The following is a 27776-nucleotide window of genomic DNA, read 5'->3' on the forward strand; positions in this document are numbered from 1 at the left end:
CTGCAGTATAGATAATCGTTCACAGGCTGCACATGCACATGATCGTCATCACTGGCAAATGACTGAATACAGCTGCAGGGTTTGTTTCAATGAATTGTAAATAAATATTCACTTGTTTTTGTTCTCTGTCTTCTAAATCATCCCGTTACTGTTTTACTGCGTGACAAAGAGCTTCAAATGATTCAGCCGGCACGTTAGACAAATTCATTGAGAAGAATCGACTCAAAAAACTGATTCATGCATCGGGCATCACTTCGATTCACGAACCCCGCGCTCATGAGACTATGGCCGTGTTCACAATGGCATACTATCCATACTACTCTCACTGTTTTTTGCCAAACACAGGTGTAACAGAAATAGTAAGAGTAGTATGGTAGTAAGGCATTTAGTACACGGTCAATATGTTCTGTGCGGGCGGCACAATGCATCATGGGAACACAGGGCGCATTTTGTTTGACACAGATTGAACACTACTTATTGGCTCAGTTGATCGGCACCCCCGATGTGATGCCGCTCTAGGCGCTCGCCTGTGTCGCCTAATGGGTTGACCGGCCCTGCCCAAGTTGTTCCTGTCAAGGTACTCAGCCTTACTTAGGGATGGGGGAGGGGTTAGGTCCTCAGCTGCTTGCCAAGAACAATTCAAGGAACCTTCATACAATGGGTTTTACTGTCTATAAATCTCTTAGGTTCATAATGGCCAACACTAAAAAAATTTAACTTAAACTTAACTTTTTACAAAATTAAATTAGAAAAACTTAAAATATTGATTATTTATTTATTTATTTTTACTATATTTTGTTTAAAAATCAGTTTGATGGAAATTTGTTATGAAATCTGATACTGTTGATACGTACTGTTAATCCTGAAAATATTTTTGAGTGCATGGTTATATACATTTATTTGATTTCTTTGGTTTAAATGCATACATTTTTTTTTTTTTTTTTTTTAGCTTTTTTGCATAACTTTATTCTTTATGCATACATATTTATACAGTTTAAAACATTTAAATTAAATGTGAACAATGAACTCAAGAAAACCGCATAAGGACAGAATAAGTAAATAAGATGTTAAAACTGTACACACATACACGATGTGAATGTTTCATTTGTAAACATTCAATCATTTATTGTGTGTGAACTTCATCCATTTCAAGTGCAGATCGTTCGCTACATTTCTGTCCTGAACTACAGTATGTGGAGAGTTTGTTTCTGATGGGGCACTTACAACACTCTCTTGGTGTTGGCTGGCTGCTTGCCACTATTTCCTGTGGTAATGCCTACATTTTTGATCTGAAATTATTGGTTGTTTTGTTGGACTGAATTAAGGATTGAAGTCACAGTTCATAATATCTGATTTGACGACGTTATGTGTAGTATTTGAATACATTTTGCTACTTGAACGAATTAAGTGCTAACATTAGCATTTGTAGCATCAGGTGTGTATGACTTTCTTCTGCAGAACTCAAACAAAGATTTATAGAAGAATATCTCTGCTCTGTTGGTCCATAAAACGGTGAATGGTTACCAAAATGTTGAAACTCTAAAAAGCACATAAATGCAGCATAAAAATAATCCATATGACTCCAGTTGTTTAATCTATTTCTTCTGAAGTTGTCCAGTTGGTTTTCGGTGAGCTTGACCAAAATATAACTCCTTTTTCACAATACATTTCCTTGGCCATCATGATTTCAAAATCATTAACACTTCCTTGCACCATCTAGCACTCAGCGCATGTGTCAAGCACTAGGTGTAATCAAGCTTGAAATCATGATTGTGCCTAGAGACTGCAATGGCAAGATGTACAGTTAAAAATTAGTTAATATACCCATATGTCCGGGGGAGTGACATGCAAATTCCACTCGCCAATTCTCATTGGCCTTTTTTCAAAAAGCAGAGGTGTTTGGGGCTCCCAAGAGTGACCCCTAGTGTCACTACATCGACACAGCATCGAGTGAGTGACAGATAGGGAACCAAAATTTTGGTCGCATTTTTTTTTTTTTTTTTTTTTTACACATTTAAAGCCTTTATTCAGAAAATTATTGCATTTACCATATTTACTACTTTAAAGGACCGAGGACACCCGTGACCCCCTACCCCCAAAATGGTTTGGTCCCCCCCAGTGTTCAATACATGGTTACGGCCTTGCTGTCATAGACAAAGCATTTAAAAGACATATTCACATGACATTTATGTAACAATGTGGTACAGTATATTACAGTTTAGTGCAATACAGTATGCAAGTATACAATAGGTGCAATACGTACAGTAGGTCCATACAATGCAAGTGAATGTGTGCCAAAATTTTAAAAATCCAAAAAACATATACAGGCAGCATAAAAGTAATCCATAAGATATAAGTGGTTAAATCCATGTCTTCTTTAGTGATATAACAGGTGTGGGTGAGAAACCGATCAATATTTAAGTCCTTTACTACTATAAATCTCCACTTTCATGTTTACATCTGAAAGCCTGTTTAGTTTCACTTTCACATCTGAAAGTGAAAGTGGAGATTTGTAATAAAAACGGACCTAAATATTGATCTGTTAATCTGTTTATTGTATCTGAAGATATGGATTTAACCACTAGAATCTTATGGATTACTTTTATACTGCCTTTTTGTGCTTTTTGGAGCTTTGAAGATCTGGTCACTGTTCACTTGCATTGTATGGACCAAAAAAGTTGAAATATACTTCTAAAAATCTTCATTTGTGTTCTGCAGAAGAAAGTAAGTCATAAACATCTGGGATGGCATGAGGGTGAGTAAATCATGAGATAATTTTCCTTTTGGGGGGAACTATCCTTTTAAAGAAGATGATTTATAAAAAAATATACAATTTATAAAAAACGTGAGTAAATAATGACATAATTTTAGTGTGAACTATTTTTTTATGTTGATGTGTATTACCACCATTCATTCATATTAAATGAACACCATTCATTCAAGTTAAACTAACACCATTCATTAAAGTTAAACTAACACCATTCATTCATGTTAAAAAACACAATTAATTCACGTTAAATTAGCACCATTCAAGTTAAACGAACACCATTCATTCATGTTCAACAAACACCATTCATTCATGCTAAATGAACACCATTCATTTATATTAAAATAACAACATTCATTCATGTTAAATGAACACCATTCATTCAAGTTAAACCTAACAACATTCATCCAAGTTAAACTAACATCATTCATTCATGTTAAAATTACAACATTCATTCATGTTAAATTAACACAGTTCATTCAAGTTAAACGAACATCATTCATTCAAGTTAAACTAACACCATTCATTCATGTTAAAATAACACCATTCATTCATGATAAGTGAACACCATTCATTCAAGTTAAATGAACACATTCATTGAAGTTAAACTAACATCATTCGTTCATATTAAATGAACACAATACATTCAAGTTAAATGAACATCATTCATGTTAAACACCATTCATTCAAGTTAAACAAACACTATTAATCCATATTAAATGAACACCATTCATTCATATTAAATGAACAATATTCATCCATGTTAAACAAACACTATTTATTCATGTTAAACTAACACCATTCATTCATATTAAATGAACACCATTCATTCAAGTTAAACAAACACAATTCATTCATATTAAACGAACACCATTAAATCATGTTAAATGAACACCATTCATTCATATTAAATGAACACCATTCATTCAAGTTAAACAAACACAGTTCATTCATATTAAACAAACACCATTCAATCATGTTAAAGGAACACCATTCATTCAAGTTAAACAAACACCATTCTTTCAAGTTAAACAAACACCATTAATTTATATTAAATTAACACCATTCATTCAAGTTAATAGAACACCATTCATTCAAGTTAGTTTTACATGGTCCATTTTCTCGGGTTTAAATTTATTCAGTTTTGTTAAGAGAACATGTTTCAATCACGTGGAACCACTGTCCATAATTGAATCATGTTCAGCCAAGGATTTGTTTGTGTGTGCCTGGGGCCGGCAGGCAAACTGCAGAGGGTCTAGTGATGAGTCTCTGATATACCAGCCTCTGTGTGGTCTTCAGGATTTGAGAGGTGCAAGTGCTCTAAAGACATTAACAACAACTATGGGGTGGCTTGCAGGTTTTATGAAGCACAGGGGATGTCTCTGGGCAGAGACTCTGAAGAGGTGCTAAAGCACTCCACTAAGCTGAATAGCACCTGCCATCAATAATGTTAGTTTTATTTAGTAGGAGACAAATGTAGCAGAGTTGGTGTCCAGTTCACGTATTTATTGTGCTGTGATATGAATGTAAAGAAAAACACAATATTTCTGGTTGCTGCATTGCATTTGTTTTTCCAAAGACTGGAGCCCTTAGACTTGGTCTTTTCACCAGGGGTTGCACAGACTAGTCTACTAAAACTATTATTAGGGGAGTAATGGTCTGTGAAGATGTTCACTAAATAATACATTATATTTCGGTTTGTTTCTCACCAAAACTCATCCTATGCTTTCAGAATAATACGAGTCTCATGGAATAATTTATTAGACTTCTCAATTGTACTTTTTCCTCCTTTTGAAGCTTAAAGAGATAGTCACCATACATTGCCACTGCATGGACAACAACAAGCAGGATATTTTCCTAAATGTCTTTTTCTTCCATCTGAAAAAGAAAGGTAGTACAGGTTTAGAACAACATGAGGGTGACTAAATAATGACTGAATTTCCATTTTTGGGTGAACAGTCCCTTTAATGGTTGATGTTTGTTCCATCTGAACTATTCACATACAGCCAGAGGTGGGTAGATTAGCCAAAGACTTTACTCAAGTAAAAGTACAATTACTTTAAAAAAATACTCAAGTAAAAGTAATAATGTAAAAAATTACTTGAGTAAGAGTAAGAATAAAAAGAATACTCAAGTAGTGAGTAACTAGTTACTTTCACATATAACGTAATGGATGTTTACTCTCCTATACTCCAGTACATGATACACATTTAACATGCATTACAGAATGATTATTATTATTATTATTATTAATAATAAGAAAACTTTTATTAATATTATTGTTAATAATGGAAATTGTTATCATTCACCACCATGTTGTTCCAAACCAATATGGCTTCTTTCTTTCATACATCAAATTAAAGGGATAGTTCACCAAAAAATGTAAATGCTCTAATTTTCTTACCCTCATGCCATCCCAGATGTGTATGACTTTCTTCTGCAGAACACAAATGAAGATTTTTAGAAGAATATGTCAGGATTTAAATATTGATCGGTTTCTCACTCACACTTATCATATCCCTTCTGAAGACATAGACTGAACCAGTGTCATTTGAATACCTTTACTGCTGTCTTTATGCGCTTTCTGAGCTTCAAAGATTTGGTACCCATTCACTTGCATTCTAGTATAAACTAACAGAGCTGAGATATTCTTCTAAAAATCTTTCTGTTCAGCAGAAGAAGAAAATAAAAAACATCTGGGATGGCATGTGGGTGAGTAAATTATGTGAGAATTTAAAATTTCTGAAAAATTATTCCTATAAGGAGATGTTAGACAAAATGCTAACCTTAATCGTCATTTACTTTCACTGCATGTTTTTTTTCTCCATATTTTGAAAGGGAATGGTGACTGAGACTGTCAGTCTCTAACATTCTGTCTAACATCTTTTGGGTTCCACAGAATACAGAAAGATTCATGGGGTTGGAAGAACATGAGAAAATTATGATATGATATTAATTTAAGGATGAACTATCACTTTAAGGATGCTTCTCAGATTTGGATGAAGCTGTCAGATAGAAGTTTGTAAACTGTTTTCTAGTAATTATTACAGTGAAAAACTGTCCCAAGTTATATATAATGTTTAATTATACACTGAAGCAAGATCATGCTTTATTCATTCATTTATTCATAAAAGTAAATTTTTTTTCCAAAAAGTTACTCAAGTAAATGTAATGGAGTACATGTAGCGCGTTACTACATAGACCGTCAGTCATAATTTTCCCCTCAGGTATCAAACTACTATGGATATTTTTATGGAAACCTATAGGACCCCCAGTGGAATGACGTCAAGACTAAACTAATTGGCTCAACATTTCAACTATTAAAGATCAGTTGTGCAACCCCTACTTTACACCAACCTAAAGATTGTTTAAAGAATCTGACTCGACCATTTTATGCTGTCTTTACGTTATTTTTGAGCATCAATGTTTGGACCCCATTGACTTACATTGTATGGACAAACAGACATAATATCTCCATTAAAATATCTTTGTTTGTGTTCTGCCAAAGAATGAAAGTCGTACGAGTTTGAAATGATATAAGGGTGAGTAAATGATGAGAGAATTTGTTTTGGGGAGGAGGGGTGAACTATCCCTTTAAAGTAACTACTCTACTACAGCTCACTACTATTGGATAAAGAGCTAGTAAAAATAAAATTTTGTGATCTATATACACTATTTGGCCAAAAGTTTGTGGACACCCCCTTCTAATTAACGAATCTGGTTACTCCATTAAATCCAGTAAAGAAAAATCTTAATGGCTTGGACTTTGTGTGCTTCCAAATTTGTGGCAACTGATAGCCCTTTTCTGTTCCAGCATGACAATGCCCCTGTGAACAAAGTGAGGTCCATAAAGAAATGGTTTACTGTGTCTGGCGTGGAAGAAATTGACTGGCCTGCACAAAGCCCAAACCTGAACCCAACTGACCTCACTGATAGCCTTGTGTCTGAATGAGAGCAAATCCCTGCAGCCATGTTACTACATACAGTATAGTGGAAAGCCTTCCCAAAAGAGTGGAAGTTGTTATTACAGCAAAGGGGGAAATTGATGCCTAAGGTTTTGAAATCAAATGTTCATCAAGCACATATGGTGTCCACAATCTTTTGGCCATATAGTGTAGGTGTTAAAATACCGTACTGATATTTCTAGTGATATACTGCAGTTAAACACCTGACTTTAATCATGAAACCATACGAAATAGATCCAAGTGCACATTATATTGTAAAAAATAAATAAATACAAAATACAAATAATTTTTGTGTTTTAAAGCATTTTGAAGTTGGTTAACATATAATCTCAAACAAATGGTGCTTCGACATGCAACTGCCAGTTTAGTGAGCAAGATTACTCATCCATCTGAGAACCATTGCATTGTAGGGGAGAGTGGGATTGGTTGGCACACTTTTCATTCTTTTTTGAATATCTCTCTTGTAACAAACATTAAGAAACCCCAAATATGTGCAAATGAAAGCTTAAGTTCTAAAAAAAAAAAAAAAAACAAGCCACTTTGATGTTACCAAATAATTATTGACTTTTGTTAATTAATTATTAAAGTTGTGCATTTGTGCCAACCAACTCCATATTGGGGTTGGTTGGCACAGTGTTAAAACACTGACTTTTTAGCAGAGAAGCAACACACAGAAAAACAAACAACATTTATTTCAAATTTCAAACTAGGACTACAGAACTTCTTAATAATATATGTAATTTTATATTACTATGATTATTATTAATAAATAAAATATTGTTTAGAATTAATATGAACTTTTTAATTGTATCAACTTGTACAATGCATATAAATGTATAAAATGTATAAATGTAAAATATTTAAAAGCTCATATTTGACAGGAACTAATTTTATTAGTTCCTGTTCCGTTCGTGCACAGGTCAAGCCTCGAGCCTCAAGCCCTTCACCCAGGACAGTGAGCCACAAACATTTTACACATTGTGTAAAACCTGTAGCCAACCAGCCTCGGTATTCCCTATATAATAAATCTTCTGGATGGTGAGACCACTGTTCTCATGCTCAGTGAGATTCACTCTTGAAACTGAGGCACAGATCAGCATTCTTTCCGTTCATTTCTGAAAAGAGTTCTCAAGTTTAGAAAAAGGTTATAATATTAAAACTGTGCATGAGTCTGAGGTTTCTTTATCATTTATCTAACATCTGGGAGTTTGTCCTTGCAGCTGTTCCCTTTGCCTTGCTCACTACAGAGTTTGTAATGCAATATTTTTCTATTTTCTGTAAAGTTGATTTGAAACATTATGTATTTGTCACAGTCTAGGCTGGACAGTCCCTCCTGTATGTCTGTCTTTTTGTGTGTTGGTGTGTTTGTCTGTGTTTCCCTCTATCTCAGGCGCCACATGGAGAACGTCAGCTCTGTTGCCAGGACGACTGATTATTTCTCCACCCAGCTCGTCACCAGCGGCACATGTCTTCAATCACCTCACCCTATATATTCTTCGTTTTCAGTTGTTTATTCCTCTCACTCGTGAGAGTGTTGATTTGTATTGAAGTTTTTTATTTAGTAAAAGTCCTATTCTGCCTTCGGGTCCTTTCTTACTAACCTGTTACAGAACAACCCAACCAGTTTTGGACCCAGCAGAGGTAATATGGGAATTTATCTCTACCCAACTCCCAGCCAGAAGGAGAAGGTCTCTCATGGTACCACCCTGGGTAAGATATCACAGAATGGGCACGGCATTGACATTTATGCTGAGGAGCAAGTCAATGAGCCCCACAACCCTCCCGCCCTTGGTCGTTCCATCCTGCCCTGTCCTGCCCAGTTTGGATGCCATGAGGCTGGACTGTCTGGCCTTGACAGTCTCTCCTATCTGTCTGTCTTTTCATGTGTCTCTGTTTCCCTCTCTCTCTCTCCCTCTTGTTTTGCAGGTGCTATGTGGAGAACGTCAGCTCTGTTACCAGGACGACTGATTGTTTCTCCACCTCCGTCCAATTACCAGCTCGTGTGTATATATTCTCCATTTTTCTGTTTTTGTTGGATTGTTTTGCTACTTTGTTAGCTTGCTCAAGTCTGTTCTGTATCCTGTCCCCAGTTTTTCGGTCAGTCTAGTTTCTGTATTTTCATTTGTTAATTTCTCTCTCTCTCTCTCGTTGATTTTGTATTTTATTTGGGTCCTCCCTTACTATCCAGTGACAATATTGTAAAAGAACTACACAAAACCGAATTGAGATCTCAGATCAATGTACTGTTGCAGAGAGAAGTGTTGTAACCAGATCATCATCTGTTCATGAAATGGTACATTTGATTTGTTATACTTTCTACTATACGGCAAAATACAAACATAAATGCTGTACCACCAATGATGCACAAATGACATCACATTACCAGCACCTCAAATGATGTTATTACGCATACCAATTTTATTTTAAATCCACCAAAAGATAATGTAGAATAAAACTGATATAGTTGAAATCCTCTTGACCCAAGAAATCCATAGACACCAGCCTCGTGATTTTAGGCAAAAGTGTTCAAATGTTTTGGGAACCTATAGGTGGAGCGGTCACCAGAATGTGCATGCACCCTCAGATAATTGTCCAATTACACCAACAGCTTTGCATTGCTGTAAATATTCAACAAAGGTAAAAATCAAAAATCAATTTCTGTGGCATCTGGAACATTTTTTTTAGTTAAAGTGCTCATTCAAGATTGTAGGAGTAGAAAAAAACTACAAATATTACAATCCAACATAGTGGCCACTATAATGGGCAGAGATTTAATTTAAAGGGTCCATTACAATCACCACAAGGAGAAAAATCAGAGAATGTAATTTTGTTTTTAGACCAAACTGTCCAAAAGTTAGAAGTAAATTTTTGAACTGGTGGCTATAGAGCTTGGCCTTGAGACCTCATCCACCCCTTTCAGTGTGCCATATTTCATAATTTTACTACGAATGGTTCACAGGGCTGCATTAACAAATACAATAGGCATCTGGCACCTTCACATTCAGGCCCCTAAAAATAAACTATTCTCCATTGTTGTGCACATTTTTCTGGCAACATGGTCATTTGTACAGTCATGGATTAAACTCCAAGCTGTATTTTCAAAAGCAAACCTGTAATATGCATTTGCTTTACACTAGTGGTGTAACTAGTGTCTTATGGGTTCTATTTAAAAAACAATTGATGCTGGATTATTTTACATTTAGTCTCATTATCATGCTAACAAAACAGCAGGGCACCACATTTACAGTACATGCCCCAGCACATTCATAGCTGAACTTTCATGCAGGAGATGACTAATGTTAGTTTCATTGTTGCTTAATGCTCTTTCTAAGCATTATTTTCTGCAGTCACTTATTTATTGTTTTTCGTCTCTGGCCGTGCACTGCATCAGCACAAGTTAACTCTTTACTCACATAATGCTGGAAGAGATGACAATATCATCAGGGGAGAAACTGGTTCGGGCTGCAGAAAGAATGCGTAGTAGTCACGAAAGCTCATGGCTGACACTATGTTCAGACTGAATACACAAGACACAACTCTGACGCAGTAAGATTTCCCAGGAATCCCTATGGTTTAGTACTCACAATGCACAGAATCTTTCAATATATCAATACAAATTGTGTAATTTTGATATTCTCATGAGTTTTGGAGTAAGATGTTAGGTGTAAAAATCTTTATTTCTTTATGCATTTACTTTTAAAGGTCCATTGGCACATTATGGGTAACCTGCTTATTTGCCATTTGTTTCAATTGTGTGTGTATAAGTGTTAGTAGGTGTATAAGTGTCAAGTTTGAATAATTACATTGAACATGACTTTGGAATTAATTATATAAACTATATTCCAATAGAGAAAAGCTTGTCATTTCACAATTTATATAAATAAATAGTGTGGTCAAACTGTAGTTTGTAAATATTTGTACTCTTCACTACAACCTAAAAATCTAAAGTTGTAAATACTCTACCATCTAAAATATTTCAGTGTCCTTATCAATGTCACAACTGCTGCTGCTCCTCCTATTGCTAATGCTGCTACTCCTGTTTCTCCTGCTACTATTGCACCTCTTGCTGCTGATGCTCCTGCCCCTCCTGCTGCTGCTGCTCCTCCTCCTGCTGCTGCTCCTCCTCCTCCTGCTGCTCCTCCTACTGCTGCTGCTCCTCCTACTGCAGATGCTCCTCCTACTGCAGATGCTCCTCCTGTAGCTGCTCCTCCTACTGCTGCTCCTCTTACTGCTGCTGCTCCTCCTGTAGCTGCTCCTCCTGCAGCTGCTCCTCCTCTTGCTGCTGCTGCTCCTGCCCCTCCTGCTGCTGCTGCTCCTCCTCCTGCTGCTGCTCCTCCTGTAGCTGCTGCTCCTACTGCTGCTGCTCCTCCTCCTGCTGCTGCTCCTCCTACTGCAGCTGCTCCTCCTCCTGCAGCTGCTCCTCCTCCTGCTGCTGCTCCTCCTGCTGCTGCTCTTGCTGCTGTTCCTCCTCCTGCTGTAGCCACTCCTTTTGCAGTTGCTGCTGCTCCTCCTCCTGCAGCTGCTCCTCCTCCTGCAGCTGCTCCTCCTGCTGCTGCTGCTCCTCCTCCTGCTGCTGCTCCTCCTGTAGCTGCTGCTCCTACTGCTGCTGCTCCTCCTCCTGCTGCTGCTCCTCCTACTGCAGCTGCTCCTCCTCCTGCAGCTGCTCCTCCTCCTGCAGCTGCTCCTGCAGCTGCTCCTCCTCCTGCTGCTCCTCCTCCTGCTGCTGTTCCTACTGTACCCACTCCTTTTGCAGCTGCTGCTCCTGCTAGTATTGCTACTCTTGCTCTGTTTTACAATTTCTGCCACTTCTGAAAGTATTTTTGCTGTTCCTAGAAGCCCAATTCCTAGCAATGCAACAGCACATACCATCTTTGCTGTCTTTGTTCTATTCTACCATATAATTTCTATTTGAGTCGTTCTAAACATATCAGGAGTGTAATGCCTTACATCATGTTCCTCTATAATTGCAGTGATCTTTTGCAGCAGTTCTGTGACCTGATCTTGATTGCTTTTGCTTCATTGTTGAATGAGTGATATCTACCACCACAGCTATCAACTATTTTTGGTAAATAGTTACTTTTCCTGATGTACTCATCCAGAGGTTTACCCTTCAGCTGATCAGCATGAGTGAACAGAATGATTGTGTAGTTTGAAGCATCTTCTCCAAAGTTCTCCTGAATCCACTGCACTGTGTCCCTCTCCTCTTTTGTGAATCTCACTCCCAGTTTGATCACCAGTAGAAACACGTGAGGACCAGGAACAGACATTTATACACACTTTACTATCTCAGACCTCATTTGCTGTTTTGTAATAGATGTATTAAACAGTGTCAATTACAGTTATGGTCTTTCTTTTTTATGGTCTTTTTTTTAATGGTTTTATTTAAATGGGCTGCAATCTGTTTCTACCTTATGTGTCTCAATGGTAATACAGTAGGTTGCATTATGCCATGTCTGCATCGATAAAGGCAACCTGCTTAGGGCAATGACTTCTTCAATCCCTGGAAATGATCCAAGTAATAATGTCTGGTTGAATGTTTCACATGCCCTGTTAATTCATGAGTGATATGGTGCTTTCAGGCTTTTAGCAAATCAAAAAACTATACAAACCATGCAACTGCTGAAACTTAACTGTTTCTAATGGCTATGAAAGGACAATTAATTCAGTATACAACATCAAGGTATAGGAGTAGATCAATTCATTCAACAGAACTTCATGACAATATTGCATGCATGAGTCATTGAAAAACATACCACTGATTCTTGCAATATAGGGCAAAATATTTACCAACAATTTTACTAAATGGCAAACTAGTATTGATATAGTGAGATATCAACTGTAAATTATAACTAGAATGTTTCTAAAACAAAACAACTGAGGAATAATTGACGAAGGACCACTGAATTATTGTGCATTATTTTTCAATAATTCAATGGTCCGGAGTCAATTATTCCACTTAAACCATGGTTACCACACCTTAATACATCATTCAGGGTTTTGTCTCAAGACATTTTCTAGTTTTCATCCCTAAAACGCTCTTGTAAGTGGAACTACTTTCTTCCGCCACGGATTCAGCGTCTTGCTCTGATACAGCTCAAGCTTTCGTTGCTAGTTTGAAAACATCACTTTAGAACTAGCAACGGAGGATGCGCTGATTTTCGGCATTGGAATAACAAGGTAGTGCACATGTGTGTATGTGTGTGTGTGTGTGTGTGTGTGTGTGTGTGCGAGCAAAACAGAGGGGGAGGGGTTGCATGATGATGCTTTCCACTATAGCTACAGTACTGTATGTGAGGCTGATTAGGGCGAAATACATTGAAACATAAAAAGTTTCACATATTAACAGTTATTTCGGATAATAGAAACTGTTGTATTGATCAAGTCATAGGGGTGTGGCTCTATTTGTTGGTCATGACATGAGTCTCAATGTGTGTGTGTGTGTGTGTGTATGTGTGTGTATATGTATGTGTGTGAGTGTGTGTAAGTGCAGGGGAGATGAGGGAGTTTCTCAACTGAAATTGAAATAATTGTAGGATATTATAGACATTGTTTGACGTTCTTAACCGATTTACTTTCACCAATGTCTTTGTTTATATGGTTATTTTGTTGTGGTAGCATGTACGGTGTGTGTGGGTGAGACAAGAGCGAAAGAGAGAGAGAAAGAGAAGGAGCCCAAGGACTCTTTTCAATCGAAATTGAAATAATTGTAGGATATTATAGACATTGTTTGTCATTCTTATCTGATGTACTTAACCAATGTCTTTGTTTTTATTGGTTATCTGGCTATGGTAGCCTCTACTGCTCTTATAAATAACTGAAATAATTTGGCGTAGTGATCTGGAACTGTTATGTGGTCAAGACCTCATAGCCTTCATAGCCATGCATTTACTTGAAAAATAATTGCACACCTTGAACGCCTGTCAACCAGTCAGAACAAGTATTCAACAGACCCCTATATATTAGGGGTGTAAAAAAATATTGTATTGTATTGTATTGTATTGTTGGATAAAACGCTCATGATTCAATACCATTTGTATCATACAATACATAAACAAACACATTATAGTGTAAGTAAAACCAAGCAGCGCAACACTGAGAGCTGCGAAACAGTCTCCTCCCCGGTAAGGGGCGCTGAGCACTCACAGGAAAAACAGAGCAATATACTTACAGTACATAGGCGAGAAGATCGATGGCAAATAGCAAGTAGATTGTAGCGTTACAACTTGATGAATTTGCCAAACAACGGCATCATGTCCCGGCGTTACAGTACATCAAACATGTTTTATTTATGCCGACATCGCACAAATTGATGGACAGCAGCAGCAAAGTTGCATTGAACATTCAGCCTCTCCCAGACGACACGGAGCATGACACTGAGCAAGACGCTCGTAAGTATCAAAAACAAGCTTATTCAAAAATCTGACAATGTAAGAAACTCGAGATTACATGACACTTATTATTCTCTGCTTTTGACATTGAAATGTAAACGGATATTAGCACAACACGTGCACATTATGAGCCAGTAATAACGGAAATAAAGTTTACATGCAAAGTGAAACGGGGGAAGAGGCCAAAAAAATTACAAGTGCCGATCGTTTTTGCTCAGTCCGCTAAATAATATTGGATTATGTATATATATATCATAAAACCAGAGGTCAGGTTCCTCTCGAGTTTTTTTTTCACCACTAAATAACATCGAAAGAAGTTCGATACCAGACGTTACCAGACATCACCGGCAACAACGTCGCCTCTGGGCACAAACCCACCTTCACTGGACCAGACAGGACTGGCAAAAAGTGCTCTTCACTGACGAGTCGCGGTTTTGTCTCACCAGGGGTGATGGTCGGACTTGTGTTTATCGTCGAAGGAATGAGCATTACACCGAGGCCTGTACTCTGGAGCGGGATCGATTTGGAGGTGGAGGGTCCGTCATAGTCTGGGGCGGTGTGTCACAGCATCATCGGACTGAGCTTGTTGTCATTGCAGTCAAACTCAAAGCTGTGCGTTACAGGGAAGAAATCCTCCTCCCTCATGTGGTACCCTTCCTGCAGGCTCATTCTGACATGACCCTCCAGCATGACAATGCCACCAGCCATACTGCTCGTTCTGTGCATGATTTCCTGCAAGACAGGAATGTCAGTGTTCTGCCATGGCCAGTGAAGATCCCAGATCTCGATCCCATTGAGCACGTCTGAGCACACCCATTGAGAATGGACCTGTTGGATCGGAGGGAGAGGGCTAGGGCCATTCCCCCCAGAAATGTCCGGGAACTTGCAAGTGCCTTGGTGGAAGAGTGGGGTAACATCTCACAGCAAGAACTGGCAAATCTGGTGCAGTCCATGAGGAGATGCACTGCAGTACTTAATGCAGCTGGTGGCCACACCAGATACTGACTGTTACTTTTGATTTTGACCCCCCCTTTGTTCAGGGACACATTATTCCATTTCTGTTAGTCACATGTCTGTGAAACTTGTTCATTTTATGTCTTAGTTGTTGAATCTTTTTATGTTCATACAAATATTTACACATGTTAAGTTTGCTGAAAATAAAAGAAGTTGAAAGTGAGAGGACATTTCTTTTTTTATTATTTCTAATCAAGCAGAAGTAAAAAAAAAAAAAATAGGAGACAAAAGGAGATGATAGGCAGATTGAAAGCCTCAGTCACCATTCAGTAAGCTTTTTATTGTGGTTAATATAGATCTACTGAAACAAATTTATAAGCGTTTAATAGCAAATTGAAAGAAAAAAATCCCCACATCAGGATATTCCTATACAAAATAACAATTAGTTTCTATAAATAGTGTAATAGTTTGGCATCTTTATCACAGCAAGTACTAATACGGCCACATCAGAAAACACTACAGAAGGGAAACTGCAATTCAACAGGTTGAGTTCAGCTACAGAGTAAATAGGATTATACATTTGCATAACTTCCATTGTTTTTGTCTTCACTTCTCTACCCCCTAACCCAAACCCTAATCCTAACCGTAAATGGAATTTAATCTTAGAAGGAAATGGCAACCTCTGAATCGTGCTCATCCTTATTTATGTGAACGCAATTACTTCCTGGTTTCCATGGGAACAGAACTCATGTCTCTGAGGCTGCTCATGCAACATGCTATCAGTCACGCCACAGGAAAAAGTAAACACATTTGAACTGAAGCAAAAATGTCTGATGGGAGATGCCGCTTTTTAGTGACTCGGCCGAATACAGTCAATACAGGAACAATTGGTAGCAACATGTCAACTTCTCGTGTTATCATGCTGTTGAATCTCCTCTCTTCACTGATCATTTTCATGTCATAAGCATCCATGATCTGGATCTGGTGTGCTTTTATGGGGTAATATTCTGGAACATAAGATGATTACACACCTAAGTACACTTATACATGTGCTGTACATATGGACACACTTAAACAGTATTAGTTTTTACAGTAGGTGATACCTCAGTGATTTGTTAATCCTTGCTTTGGTATGTAGCCTGAGAACATTTTCCCTCTTCAGTCAGAATTCCAAAATTGTCTTTGCACCAACTCTCAAAGCACTGCTGAGCTTCTTCTAGTTCCCGTTTCTCTGTACCTCGATAGTACACTCTTACAAGCTTTTCATAAAACTTCACCGGCAGGAAACTGGACACCTGTCAGTACAAGAGGTGTCTGACATAATGGGTGTGGCTTTTGCAGCAAGAAAACTGGACTAACATTATAGATGGAGTTCAGAAAAAAGTACATTATGGCCCGATATGGACTATTTGCATGTTTATATGGACAAGAGGCATCCTTTTTTAGAGGCATATATATGAGTACAGTACTTGCAATTAATCATAATTTATTTAATCATAATATTTTGCCATGGATACCTGATATTTCCTAATCTTGAAGGCTTTGGCCGGATCCCTCTTGCTGTAGAAATAGACGTTGTCAATGGGATTTTTACCCTTTATGCCATGATCCATATTGACAACCTGGATAAGCAGAGATTTCAAATGCTATAGCCACTCAAACAGCAAAGCTAAAATGTTAAGATCAAGCTGGAAACACATTTTTTAAATAACGTACAACAACCATGAATTCCAGTGCATTTTTAGACCATTTCTCCACAGCTGTCATCCAATTATCCTTTAGAGTTTTCTGGAGGATTTGAAAGTAAGAAGTCAGTCTATAATGCATTTTAGATACAAGTAAAAAACTGATGATGTGAGGGTGAAAGATATCATATTTTTTACATATATGTGTTATTCTTTTTCATTAGCCCATTTGTACAAACTATTGAATGTTACTTATGTGGTAGCCACAATATCACTTTGCTTTAAAAAGAAAGTATCTGCCAAACAACATTTCAATACAACTGTAAATTTGTTCATTGATCCATCTGAAAGACCGATATCTGTTTTAATTATACAATGTCAGAATGCCTCAGTCCAACCTTTGAGATGTCTTCATTTTCAGCTTCTATCAGTCTGGCTTCTCCAACAAACTTTGGCAGGCGTCTATTGACAATGTCCTCAAGTATCATTCGAGCATCTTTCAGGTTGTCATCAGTGGAGTACAAGATCTTCTCAAATAAGTGATCTAATAGAAATATGAGAGTCTAATTAGATTTAAATTTAATTTCTTTTTAATTAAAACCTGATAAAAGTCCTCTAATTTATTGGAGTTTGTTGGAACCATGATGGCCTTGCATTTGTGTTCTCAAGCATTATTAAGAATTAAATGTACCATATATTTGGATAAAAGCGTCTGCTAAATGACTAAATGTAAATACATTTGGACATTTCAGCTGACCTGTGAGTTTAGTGTATTCCACCATGTTTTCTATGGCTGCTGAGATGTGGAGGTGTTCATTGGCTTGTAGAAAAGCTTCTTTGATCCTAATATGCAAAGAGGACCCAGCACATGTTAACTTTTAAAGCAGAATTATGTACAAAATATTTATAACAGTATTCTGCCAAATGAAAAAGTGCTTAACTATATCTGTAGGAACAGGAAACATTCATATTTTACAATTATAGCAAATCTATTATAATTCTAAAGTTTAATCAATGACACTTATCATACATTCTACATCATACATACTGTATACACAGCTCACATGATTTCAATAATGCTGATAGTTTTGTGCTGGTAAGCCTGGCGATGCAAAGTGTATCTAGTGCGAAACATGTCGTAAACATTATCTGCCTCCTATTAGAGAAAGAAAGAACAAACTGGAATGAGGTCTAATATTAATGATCAAAGATCTACAGCTATTGTTTAAGACTTTTAACTGTAAACCTTCTAAAAATCACAAGCACAGGCCATAAAAAAACAAACAGTTCATTTGCAATTCAGGTTACTTCATGAAATGTAATGATAATATTAATAGCTTCTATCAAATTATTAATGATGGTCAGAAATGATAAGATATACTGTATTTTGCATGTTGCCATAGAGACAAAGGATTTAAGATATTGAGATATTACTGTAGATAATGAGCACTGCAGTTCAATTGTTTTGGATGTTTTAGATTTGGATGAAAATAAGAATCTTATTTCATAACATGTTATTGGTGTTTGGGCAGCCATGCTGAATTCAAAGCTCGACATGTTTTTGATTATTTTTGACAAGGGAAATCTGCTGTACTGGTTTGGTTAAGAAAATCCTAGAACAAGTTCGCAACATTTATTTAAAAATAATAATAATCAAAACATCTCAAGTATGATCTGTTTTGATAAAAATTGTTGTATACAGACTAATGAGTGTCTAATGAGTTGCATGTTTATTAAATATTTTAGCTAAATCGATTCTGCTTTCAGCTACCAATAAGAGTCTAGTATGGCACATTTTTAGACATTTTTACCATGTTTAAATCCATTCCACCTAATTCTACAAACTGGCACTAGATAATGAAAATCAAGTCTGCAGATTCCATCTGAGCTCTGTAATAAGTAAAGAAGATTAAATGTTTCATGTAAAGTACCTTGTCCCTGAAGCAGATAGAATGAATTTTCTTCTCTTCTATTTCCACCTCACACACTCGTGCAAATTTCAACAGGCGTTGATGGTCAAAGCTGTTGCCAATGCCAAGGTGATGACAGTCTCTATAAAATAAGGTGATCGAAACCTCCATATTCTGGCAAGTGTCACACAAGCTGACAACAATATATGTATACAGAATATAATAATTCATAATTTTAAAAAATGTCATCATTTTTTTTAAATATGATTACCGGGCAAAATAGTCCCATTTGTCAACATCAATGCCGTTCCGTTTATTTGCCACAATCTCATACAAGAAAGATTTATTTTCAGGCCTGCCTCTCGCTGACCACTGGAAAATAATGTGGAAAGAACTTTCAACAACGCATTTTAAACACTGCACAATCTGGTGGAAATTGGTTGCAATGGACGGTCACAGAACTGTGTACCTCTCTAGCTGAAGTATCCACACCCTGAATTAATTCCTTAATAAAGGGAAGATCCTCATCTGGATTCAATCCATAGTTTCCCATCACCTCTTTCAGTCCATTCTGATCAACCATGTGCTGAAACATCTGAATCGAGGCCATCTCATGCTTAAAGTAACACACATACACATACAGTATGTTCACAGAGTGCTTTACAGATCACACATGTTAAAAATCATGTACTGTATAATAGTTATGTCTGTTTATATAGCCATCAATTTATAGATAATGTACTGTATAGACTAAGGAGATTTGTATGCATAAGCAAACTGGATGTTTGTTGTTTCATGTGTGATAACTTTGGAAATAAATAATGGTTCGATTTTTGATGCCACCACAAATGCAAATTTATGAAATAGATCTTTATGAAATCCCACTCTCGCTGATAATGTGACCTTCAGAGCAAAACAATTACACTTATTTTGTGCATTATTGGAGTATTAAAGTATCATTGATCACTAACTTTAATTCTTGCTTCTAAACTCGTTTTATTTATTTATGTATTTATTTTCTCTCAGTCTGCTGATTTTCTACCCTTGTGCTTGTCTGCACAGCACCATATTCCTTCTGGTGTTTTTTGACCTGAAACAAGAGCCGCTGTACAACTTCAGATGAAATGTGCATGTTCAGAGTACATCTTACCTGACAGAAAGGGGATAAAAGACATGGAATATTTCAATAAACTGCCTATAGTAGGGTACATCGGGGTAAAAAGCACTTTTGATTTGATTTTCTCCCAAAACACCAAATAGCAACAAAAACTGCCACTACTTTTCTATACACATGTTTGCCATGAGATCATTGCATGCAATGTCTAAAGTTTTTTATATATATATATATATATATATATATATATATATATATATATATATATATATATATATATATTGTAATTTGATCTAATATTTAGCAGTTTTTTTAAATAATGCACATTTATGTAGCTAATGAGAATCCCTGAAATGATCACATTTATTTTAAGACAAAATACTAATTTGTCATTTTCAGTTTTGTAAAAGGTTATTAAATAAAAATTAGTTTTTAATGAGTGTCCAATAAAGGAAATGATAGTATTTATGGTAAAAAGTTCCTATAAAACACAATGTTTTTCTTAAGTTATTAAGAATGTTCAAAGTTGGCTCACATTGTCTGATTCACTCACAATGGAGATTTGTTTGTTTATATAATACATGAGATGTTATGAAATGCCAAATGTGATTGAAATTAACAGCAAAAGGGTGGAACCCTTTTCTAAACGATATATTAATTTGTTATAAGAAAAAAATCTCAAAAGTGTTTGCATAAGTGGACAAATTTTGCTCTATAACTATTGTCCCTATATCTACAGTATAACAATATAACCCCCCCAAGTGGGGTAAAAGGCTTCCTTACCATCTTTTTATTATTAATCAAAACAACTTTCCATTATTATTCTTTTCACACACAAAAAATGCCCTTTTTTTTTATCTTGATACTTGCTCGATACAAACTTTGTGACCAGAAAAAAGTGCTTTTTTCTAAAGGTGTGCCTTTAGCCCCGTTGTATCCTGCCTAACCTGTCGTTTTCCTTCAAACTCGTCATCTTTAATGTCAGTGCAGCAGGAAGGTCATTCAGTTGCTTTGGCGACACATTGAGGTAGAAGCACGTAATTCTTTGCTTGTTCTGACTTGAAGCGTTTTTCACACTGAGTCCCGCTGATAAAATTAGCAGGTGTTTACCACAATGAATAATCCAATCAGAAACGCTTTTGCTCTGTCACTCTAAATGTTGATTGGCTGATTTTTTTTTTAGCGGCAACACGTTCACGTAGCAAACTTTATTTGTTAGCGTTGACAATCTCCGGGACATTCGCAAAGTTAATTTCAGAGGGAAAAGGGACTTATTGTCCAAATGCCGCCAAAAACACGCTTTAAAGTACTTCGTGCTCAGAAAGAAAAGATTGTGATGGCTGTCATCCCTGGCCTGATTTCAATTAAGAATGAGAGTGAGCGATCAGAGTATCGAGTTCAAGTAAAGGTATGAAAGCAACATATTTATTAAAAATCTGTGTCATGGATACTAGGCCACAGCAGTTGCTTGCATGTCATTGTTTCTGGTTAGTCTGAAATGAAGTTGATCTGAAGGATGAGGTTATACGGTGTAATTTGAATTTGGACTCCCTATGCAACTGTTCATTGTAAAATGCTCTGGGATATGAAACTGGCATCTTGGGAATCTTGTACTTGTTATTGTGGAATTCTCAGATACAGGCCTTAGATATGTTTGGTCAGAGCTGGAAAAAATCTTCACGTTCAAAACCAACAACCTGAAACTATTTACAGAATTGGGCAACTTTAAAAATGACCACAATTCTATAGAATTAATTTACCGCATTTGTAAAAGATTTTGAGTGCAGCTGTTTTGGTCATTGCTTTTGTGATATCAGAACTTAGTCACTGCATCCAATGCTAACTTTTTGCTGCCGTTTGCTTTAAAGTTGGTTATATTTAATATTTAGATATTTATTTGTATTTTTTATGCTTTAAATTGGACTGTTGTTTGTATGTAACGTTGTCGTGTCTCGACAGGAAACCCTTCAAAAGTAATATTTTACAAAAGTAGGTTTGTACGGGAGAGAGTTAATGCTTACCTTCCACTGGGTACCTAACAAAGAGAAACCCGTATTAGTGAATAAGACCAGATTTATAAATGATTGTAAAACTGCTGACTCAATTATACATTTGAACTGAAGTCACACAAACACTCATTACTGACAGGTTCACAGGACCAAATCTCTAATCATTTAATAATGTTATTAAAAATAATAATAAAGACTATACTTTTGATCGTCTAATTCTGTAAATTATTGTACTTTCAAAACAGATACATCAGTTCCCTATCTGTCACTCACTCGACGTTGGTGTCGATGTAGTGACACTAGGGGTCACTCTTGGGAGCCCGAGACACCTCTGGTCTTTGATAAAAGGCCAATGAAAATTGGCGAGTGGTATTTGCATGCCACTCCCCCGAACATACGGGTATCTATATCTTCCGCTAGTTCGTTTCCCTACTGGCAAACTGCGTCTTCCTTGGGCAGAGCCCCTCAGTCTCCATGTTGTAGTAACTCCTCCCCCATTGGGTAGGATCTACCTTGAAGGCTCTCCACATGGTTGGAAAGACCATGTGATGTATTCTTCCACTTAAATATCCCCCCCTCTCTTGGGGCGAGGTGTGGTCTCCGCGGTGTCCTCCCCTTGGGAGGGACACCCCCCGACTAGACCTGGCGGCCCAGTCGGATAATCCCCCTTCTTTTTTAGGGAGTGGAAAAAGAGAAGGGGAAAGAGGCCACGACTGGGTTAAGCCTGTTTCTATCTCTGGGTAGTCGACTTGTCCCCAAAAAGGGCCGTTCGACACTCATAACTGTGTTGGGGGAGGTTACGTGTCGACCTGGTGTGCTGGCTATGAGGCACACAGCAAGTCTGCCCACCACACACCGCCAGTTCACGTAACACAGTTCAGCCTTGTGGCGTTTTGTATAGGGACCCCTAGTGTCACTACATCGACACCAATGTCGAGTGAGTGACAGATAGGGAACATCATGGTTACTGGTGTAACCTCCGTTCCCTGATGGAGGGAACGAGACGTTGGTCCCTCCTGCCACAACGCTGAACTACCCGCTGAAATGGCCGGACCTTATATCGGCTCCTCAGCGTAAAACCTGAATGAGTGGTTGCATACCAGCTCCTTTTATACCCGTATGTTCGGGGGAGTGGCATGCAAATACCACTCGCCAATTTTCATTGGCCTTTTATCAAAGACCAGAGGTGTCTCGGGCTCCCAAGAGTGACCCCTAGTGTCACTACATCGACACCAACGTCTCGTTCCCTCCATCAGGGAACGGAGGTTACACCAGTAACCATGACGTTAGTTAAAAGAAAATAAATAGAAATTACATTTCTAAAAAGACCTCAAGAGGGCGAAATTTGCATAGCGTGCTGAATCTTTGTTCTTGGGTTTTTGATGTTTATTTAAACAAATGTAATGAGCAATGTGACTCACCAGACATCTGGACTTCAGGGATAAACATGATATCAAACAAATGAGAGAATGGACCATGACCTTAAAGAGAGAGAGGAAAAAAAAACAACTGAAAACTTTGTAAACTGTATGAAACAACCACCTCGTTGTATGTTTGATGTACACACTCATTTGCACATCCATTTATCTTAATGTATAAAGAATTTATTTAGATTAGATGAAAATGTAATCTTGTCAAGGATTATTTTGTTTTATTCATTTTAATTTAACTTAACTTTGTTTGTCCATTTTACAGTGTGGGTTGAAGAAAACAAAATCTACTTTTTAAAGATATTTTAATTCAAACAGAAGGGCTTGTGCCTCAAATAGACATCATACAATACAATGCACATATATGATAAACGAACACACCTAAATCATGGCACAAACCAGCAATTTGGACACACAGATCGTCTTGAAGAGTAATATTGAGCTCCGGCTGTTTCTCTTGTAGACTTCTTAACAGACATCCTGCTAAATACGCCACCCTTTCAAACACACAAACAACACTTCTTTAAATTGCATTTAGGCCTAGACTTGAAATGATTTACTTGATTGATCAGTGGTAAATAAATTGGAGTAAAATGATTATTGTTAAAAGGCACTACTGTACACATTTTTTAAAACAGAACTGTACATGACAGTCAAATAATTATAAACCACTTACTAGTGATCGACCGATATGGGATTTTTAATGGCCGATGCCGATATCCAGAGAGCAGGATGGCTGATAGGCATACAATGCCAATATATCACACAATTTAATATAGTAAATATCATAAACATCAAATTGCAAAAATAATAATAATAAATTATTTAGCACTATATTTACTCAACTTCGCACAAAACTTTAACTTGGTAAAAAATAATCTAAAAAATTATATTGTATTTTAAATGGCAGATAGCAGTTTCTTTTGATTTCTGTTTAGTCACAACATTTTTGTAATTTATATTTGCATGAAGAAATTAATATATTAGGAAGAAGGAAATAACAGTACACACAGTAGTCCAGCAACCATGGATGGCATGTGCACATTAACCATCGCATTTTCTAAAAAAATACTTAAATCAATTGTACATACAGTACACAGTGAATATGACATTTACTTATAGCACACGTGAAGTGCTTTTACTTTGAAGTTGCACTCACATGCTCGTGCAGATCCAGTGAAAGCAGCAATCTCCTGACTGTTTAAACGGCCCGGATCGCCTGCTTGGATTGTCACGGACTGTCATGATATGTGAATCAGAGGAACTTTAGATCCTGAAGTTTTTGATTCTGACTGATAGAAAACGCACTTCAGAGGAAGATATTAGATGAGTGCTCGATGGGAAGAAAACGCTGAATTTTCATGAGGTTCATGAATTGCATCTTTTTAAATGAGATATGCACATATTTGCAGATGGTATATGATATTAATTTATTGATATTTGCCTTTTATCCTTAGAAAAGTTACAGGAAACTGTTGAGGAGTGAGAGGGGGAATGAAACAGATGAGCACTTTAACATTATGAGCTCAAACACATCTGTCACGGCTCTGATATGTGGACCATTAAAATGAGACTGTGTTGCACACTATTATTGTAGTAACAAGATGGCACGTAACAACCAAATTAACCGTGACTGGTCGTTTTCATGTCTCAGTCGCTTCACATGCAAGCAGGCGATTCTCAGCACCCTCAAGAAACGAATCGGTCAAGCAGAAAAATGTATCAGCCTCTGTGATCTATCGGTTGACCACTACCACTTACCCAATGGAGTGTTCAAAGCGATTATGTGATGCTCCAGGATAGACCCAGTATCCTGCTCCCAGTTGTTTAATATGACGGAGTCTCTGAAACTGAGGTGTATCAATGATCTTCACCAGCAGAGGATGCAGCTCAATTGAACCATGAATGGGGTCATTGAAAATCTGCAGGGTATAAAAGACAATTCTTTGAATTTAAAATCGTAATCGTAGTTTAATGTCCAACCAGCTTTAAATTTGGTAATATAATGTGAGATGAACTATCTAAAACTAGAAAGAGGAGAAATTATATGAATTATAATGTAGATTGATGACTTAGTTCAAATGTAAAATTAAGATTTGTTACCTTGAACAAATACATAAACTGTACAGTCAATGGGTGTATAAGAAATATATGGTTGGTTAAGTTTTATTGTTCTGTTTTTCCTCCGTATTCATGACATACATTTTTGTCAGAGGTTAAAAGTGAAGTTACACATGAAACAAAACCCAGACATATTTAGCACTTTGCAAACAACTACAAATAACCTCTTATGTACTGTAAGTTATTTCTGTTTTTACAATTCCTATACCTTGAACATTATCTTTCACAGGAACAGTTGTTTAATAGTAGTGTTTTAACTAGTTAATCTTATCTTCATTATACCATTTGAATAATGAACTGTTCTGCATTTAAATTGTAATAGCAGTAGTATTTGCATATGCTTTTCACATTATTATAACACGTGTGCATGTAAATTGAGCTTTTGCTCCGAATGGAAATCGGATGTTAAGCGGTTGATCTTACCTTCATGTTTACCTTTATAAAGTTCAAGCATTACTTCCACAAACTCTTGTTTACTTTATTCAATAGACTAGATAAGGATGTTAATGACTGATGATTGGACATCAGGTGGTATGGTTCTTCTGGACCTTCAGAAAGGATTTGACACAGTCAGTCAAACTGTATGGCTGTCTGTAAATACATATTTTCAAATATTGAGTCAACAAACTCTTAATATAAATTACTTAAACCTTGTCTGTCAAGGTTGATGGTGATTTTTATTTCAGCTGTCAACATCAGTTAACCATTATGGTTGTGTCCTTAACAACAGTTTAAGTGTTGTTAGTGTGGATATACATTTAAGTTTGGTTAAATTCCTTTCTAGACATGCAAAATATTTAGAAGAAGATTGATGTCAGGTTCAGTAGAATATGATTAAATCTGACTAAAATGGTTCTTAAATTATACTGATTAGACTGGTGTTTGTTTTTTGCAAAATTACCATATGATTTGAATAAATAATTAATAAATGAACACACAACATTGATTTGAGTTGAAAATGTAATTACTAATTAATTTTAGAGATCACAGAGTGATATGAGAAGTGGGAAGGTTGACTCGCAATTGACCAATCATTATAGCATAATACAGGGAGCCTTGTAATAATGTGTATTAAAAACGTTTGCTTGCACATCCTCGGGGTTCAATTCATATTGAGATGAAAATCTCAGTTCTTGAGCTCTCTAACAGTGACATGTCATATTCAAAGCTTGATTCATTATATTGGGAACAACATTATTTTAGTGTGACAGTTCTAACATTGGTTGAACTGGTCGACTTTGATACGTCCCTTGTTTTATACATCTAGTAGCCTGTCACCAAGAACATTATTTAAAACTAACAAGACATTAAAGAGTGTCATTTTATGCCACTGACTGACTACACTTTCAGTACTAACCCATTCCCAGTTCTTATGCTGCTGATTCAATGTTTGAGTTACTATTCAACTAGATATTTGGCATGTATTTGATCAGTCATGAATTATATTATTAGATAAACCAATAAGTGTAGTTGACAGAAGTACTATATTCTCAAGTCACAACAGCAAGTAATTCTCAAGATTCTCAAGCACAAGATTTGTTTAAGGCTTGTTTAAATACATTATTCTCTTACCTTCACTTTTTCAAACAAGAATTTCCTGTAGGTCTTCAGGATCTTCAGTCATCTTTTTCAAGTGAGGTTGCCAACAATAATAAAAACAATGAATCTGTTGATCTGCTTTCAGCTTTTATAGATCTAGAGACTGGACCAACTGGATCAGACTACCAGGAAGTGTATTATTAAAATAGGAGGGTGTGTCACAAAGACAAGACTGATGGGCATAATCACTGACATTAGAGGTTTGAGTAAATGTTGCTATCAGAGAGACTAATGTTGAGACTGAGGAGTGGAAATGAGTGGAGCACTAAAGACAAACTATTACATGCAGCATATGCTGCCAAAACAACACTATACGCAGCTTTGCATAACTGCCTTTATTAGAAGTGAGCACATGGCGAGCAAATATATGTATATTACAATGAAAATGAAAATGTAAAGGTTAAATATTGTTTGGCAAGTGTACTTTTATTTAGATACCTGTAGGTGAAGATCCTTTTAGTCTACAGAATTAAAGACAGGTGTTATGTCGTCATTTTTACTGTTTGTGTACTGGGGTGGGTGTGTCTTTTACAGGTTGTGCCATCACATCAGACATGCCCACTCCTAACTGATGGCACGTCAGGATTGAGCTAGCATTTTAACCCTTCTGTTCTTTTGAGATTTGCTTCACTTCCACGTTGTTTGGGGTCACTGTTACCCCAATGATTAAAGAGTGAAAATTATAATTATGAAATAAGCCTTTTTTTTTCCTGCTTAAATGTTCCTTTCCATTTATCCTGAGCTTATTGAACTGATAAAAGAATAGAAATGTGTATCATTAACTCTTACATTTACTGAAGTAGGAATGAGTTTTAAGGAAAACATGAGTGAGAA

The 27776-nt window shown here is 36.7% G+C and overlaps 1 protein-coding gene across 2 annotated transcripts; it reads right to left on the minus strand.

Moving 5' to 3' along the window:
* Positions 1–15316: 15316 nt before the first annotated feature.
* LOC127444657 (deoxynucleoside triphosphate triphosphohydrolase SAMHD1-like) lies at positions 15317–27042 on the minus strand. 2 transcript variants are annotated; one of them, XM_051704168.1, is made up of 17 exons: positions 26916–27042; positions 25767–25891; positions 24984–25144; positions 23604–23719; positions 23214–23273; positions 21805–21818; positions 19712–19819; positions 19139–19285; positions 18941–19041; positions 18691–18811; positions 17824–17915; positions 17517–17602; positions 17158–17303; positions 16791–16862; positions 16592–16696; positions 16178–16369; positions 15317–16081 (listed from the first exon to the last, which is right to left on the minus strand). In XM_051704168.1, exons 2-16 carry the CDS (start codon positions 25770–25772, stop codon positions 16190–16192), a joined length of 1515 nt encoding a protein of 504 aa, XP_051560128.1. In that variant the 5' UTR covers positions 25773–25891; positions 26916–27042; the 3' UTR covers positions 15317–16081; positions 16178–16189. The 2 variants fall into 2 exon arrangements, with proteins under 2 accessions (XP_051560128.1, XP_051560127.1); XM_051704167.1 differs by having other exon boundaries at positions 25767–25934; positions 26916–27032.
* Between the last annotated feature and the right edge of the window lie 734 nt (positions 27043–27776).

Source organism: Myxocyprinus asiaticus, chromosome 8 (genome assembly GCF_019703515.2).
Source record: "Myxocyprinus asiaticus isolate MX2 ecotype Aquarium Trade chromosome 8, UBuf_Myxa_2, whole genome shotgun sequence".
NCBI lineage: Eukaryota > Metazoa > Chordata > Actinopteri > Cypriniformes > Catostomidae > Myxocyprinus > Myxocyprinus asiaticus.

Bases quoted from the DNA above. Each gene is read 5' to 3' on its own strand.
- LOC127444657 (XM_051704168.1), bottom strand. The intron at 23,720-24,983 runs GTAAGTGGTAGT...TGTGTTTGAAAG, and splicing joins CGCTTTGAACACTCCATTGG to GGTGGCGTATTTAGCAGGAT. The intron at 16,697-16,790 runs GTACGTTATTTA...CTGCTTATCCAG, and splicing joins CACTGGAATTCATGGTTGTT to GTTGTCAATATGGATCATGG.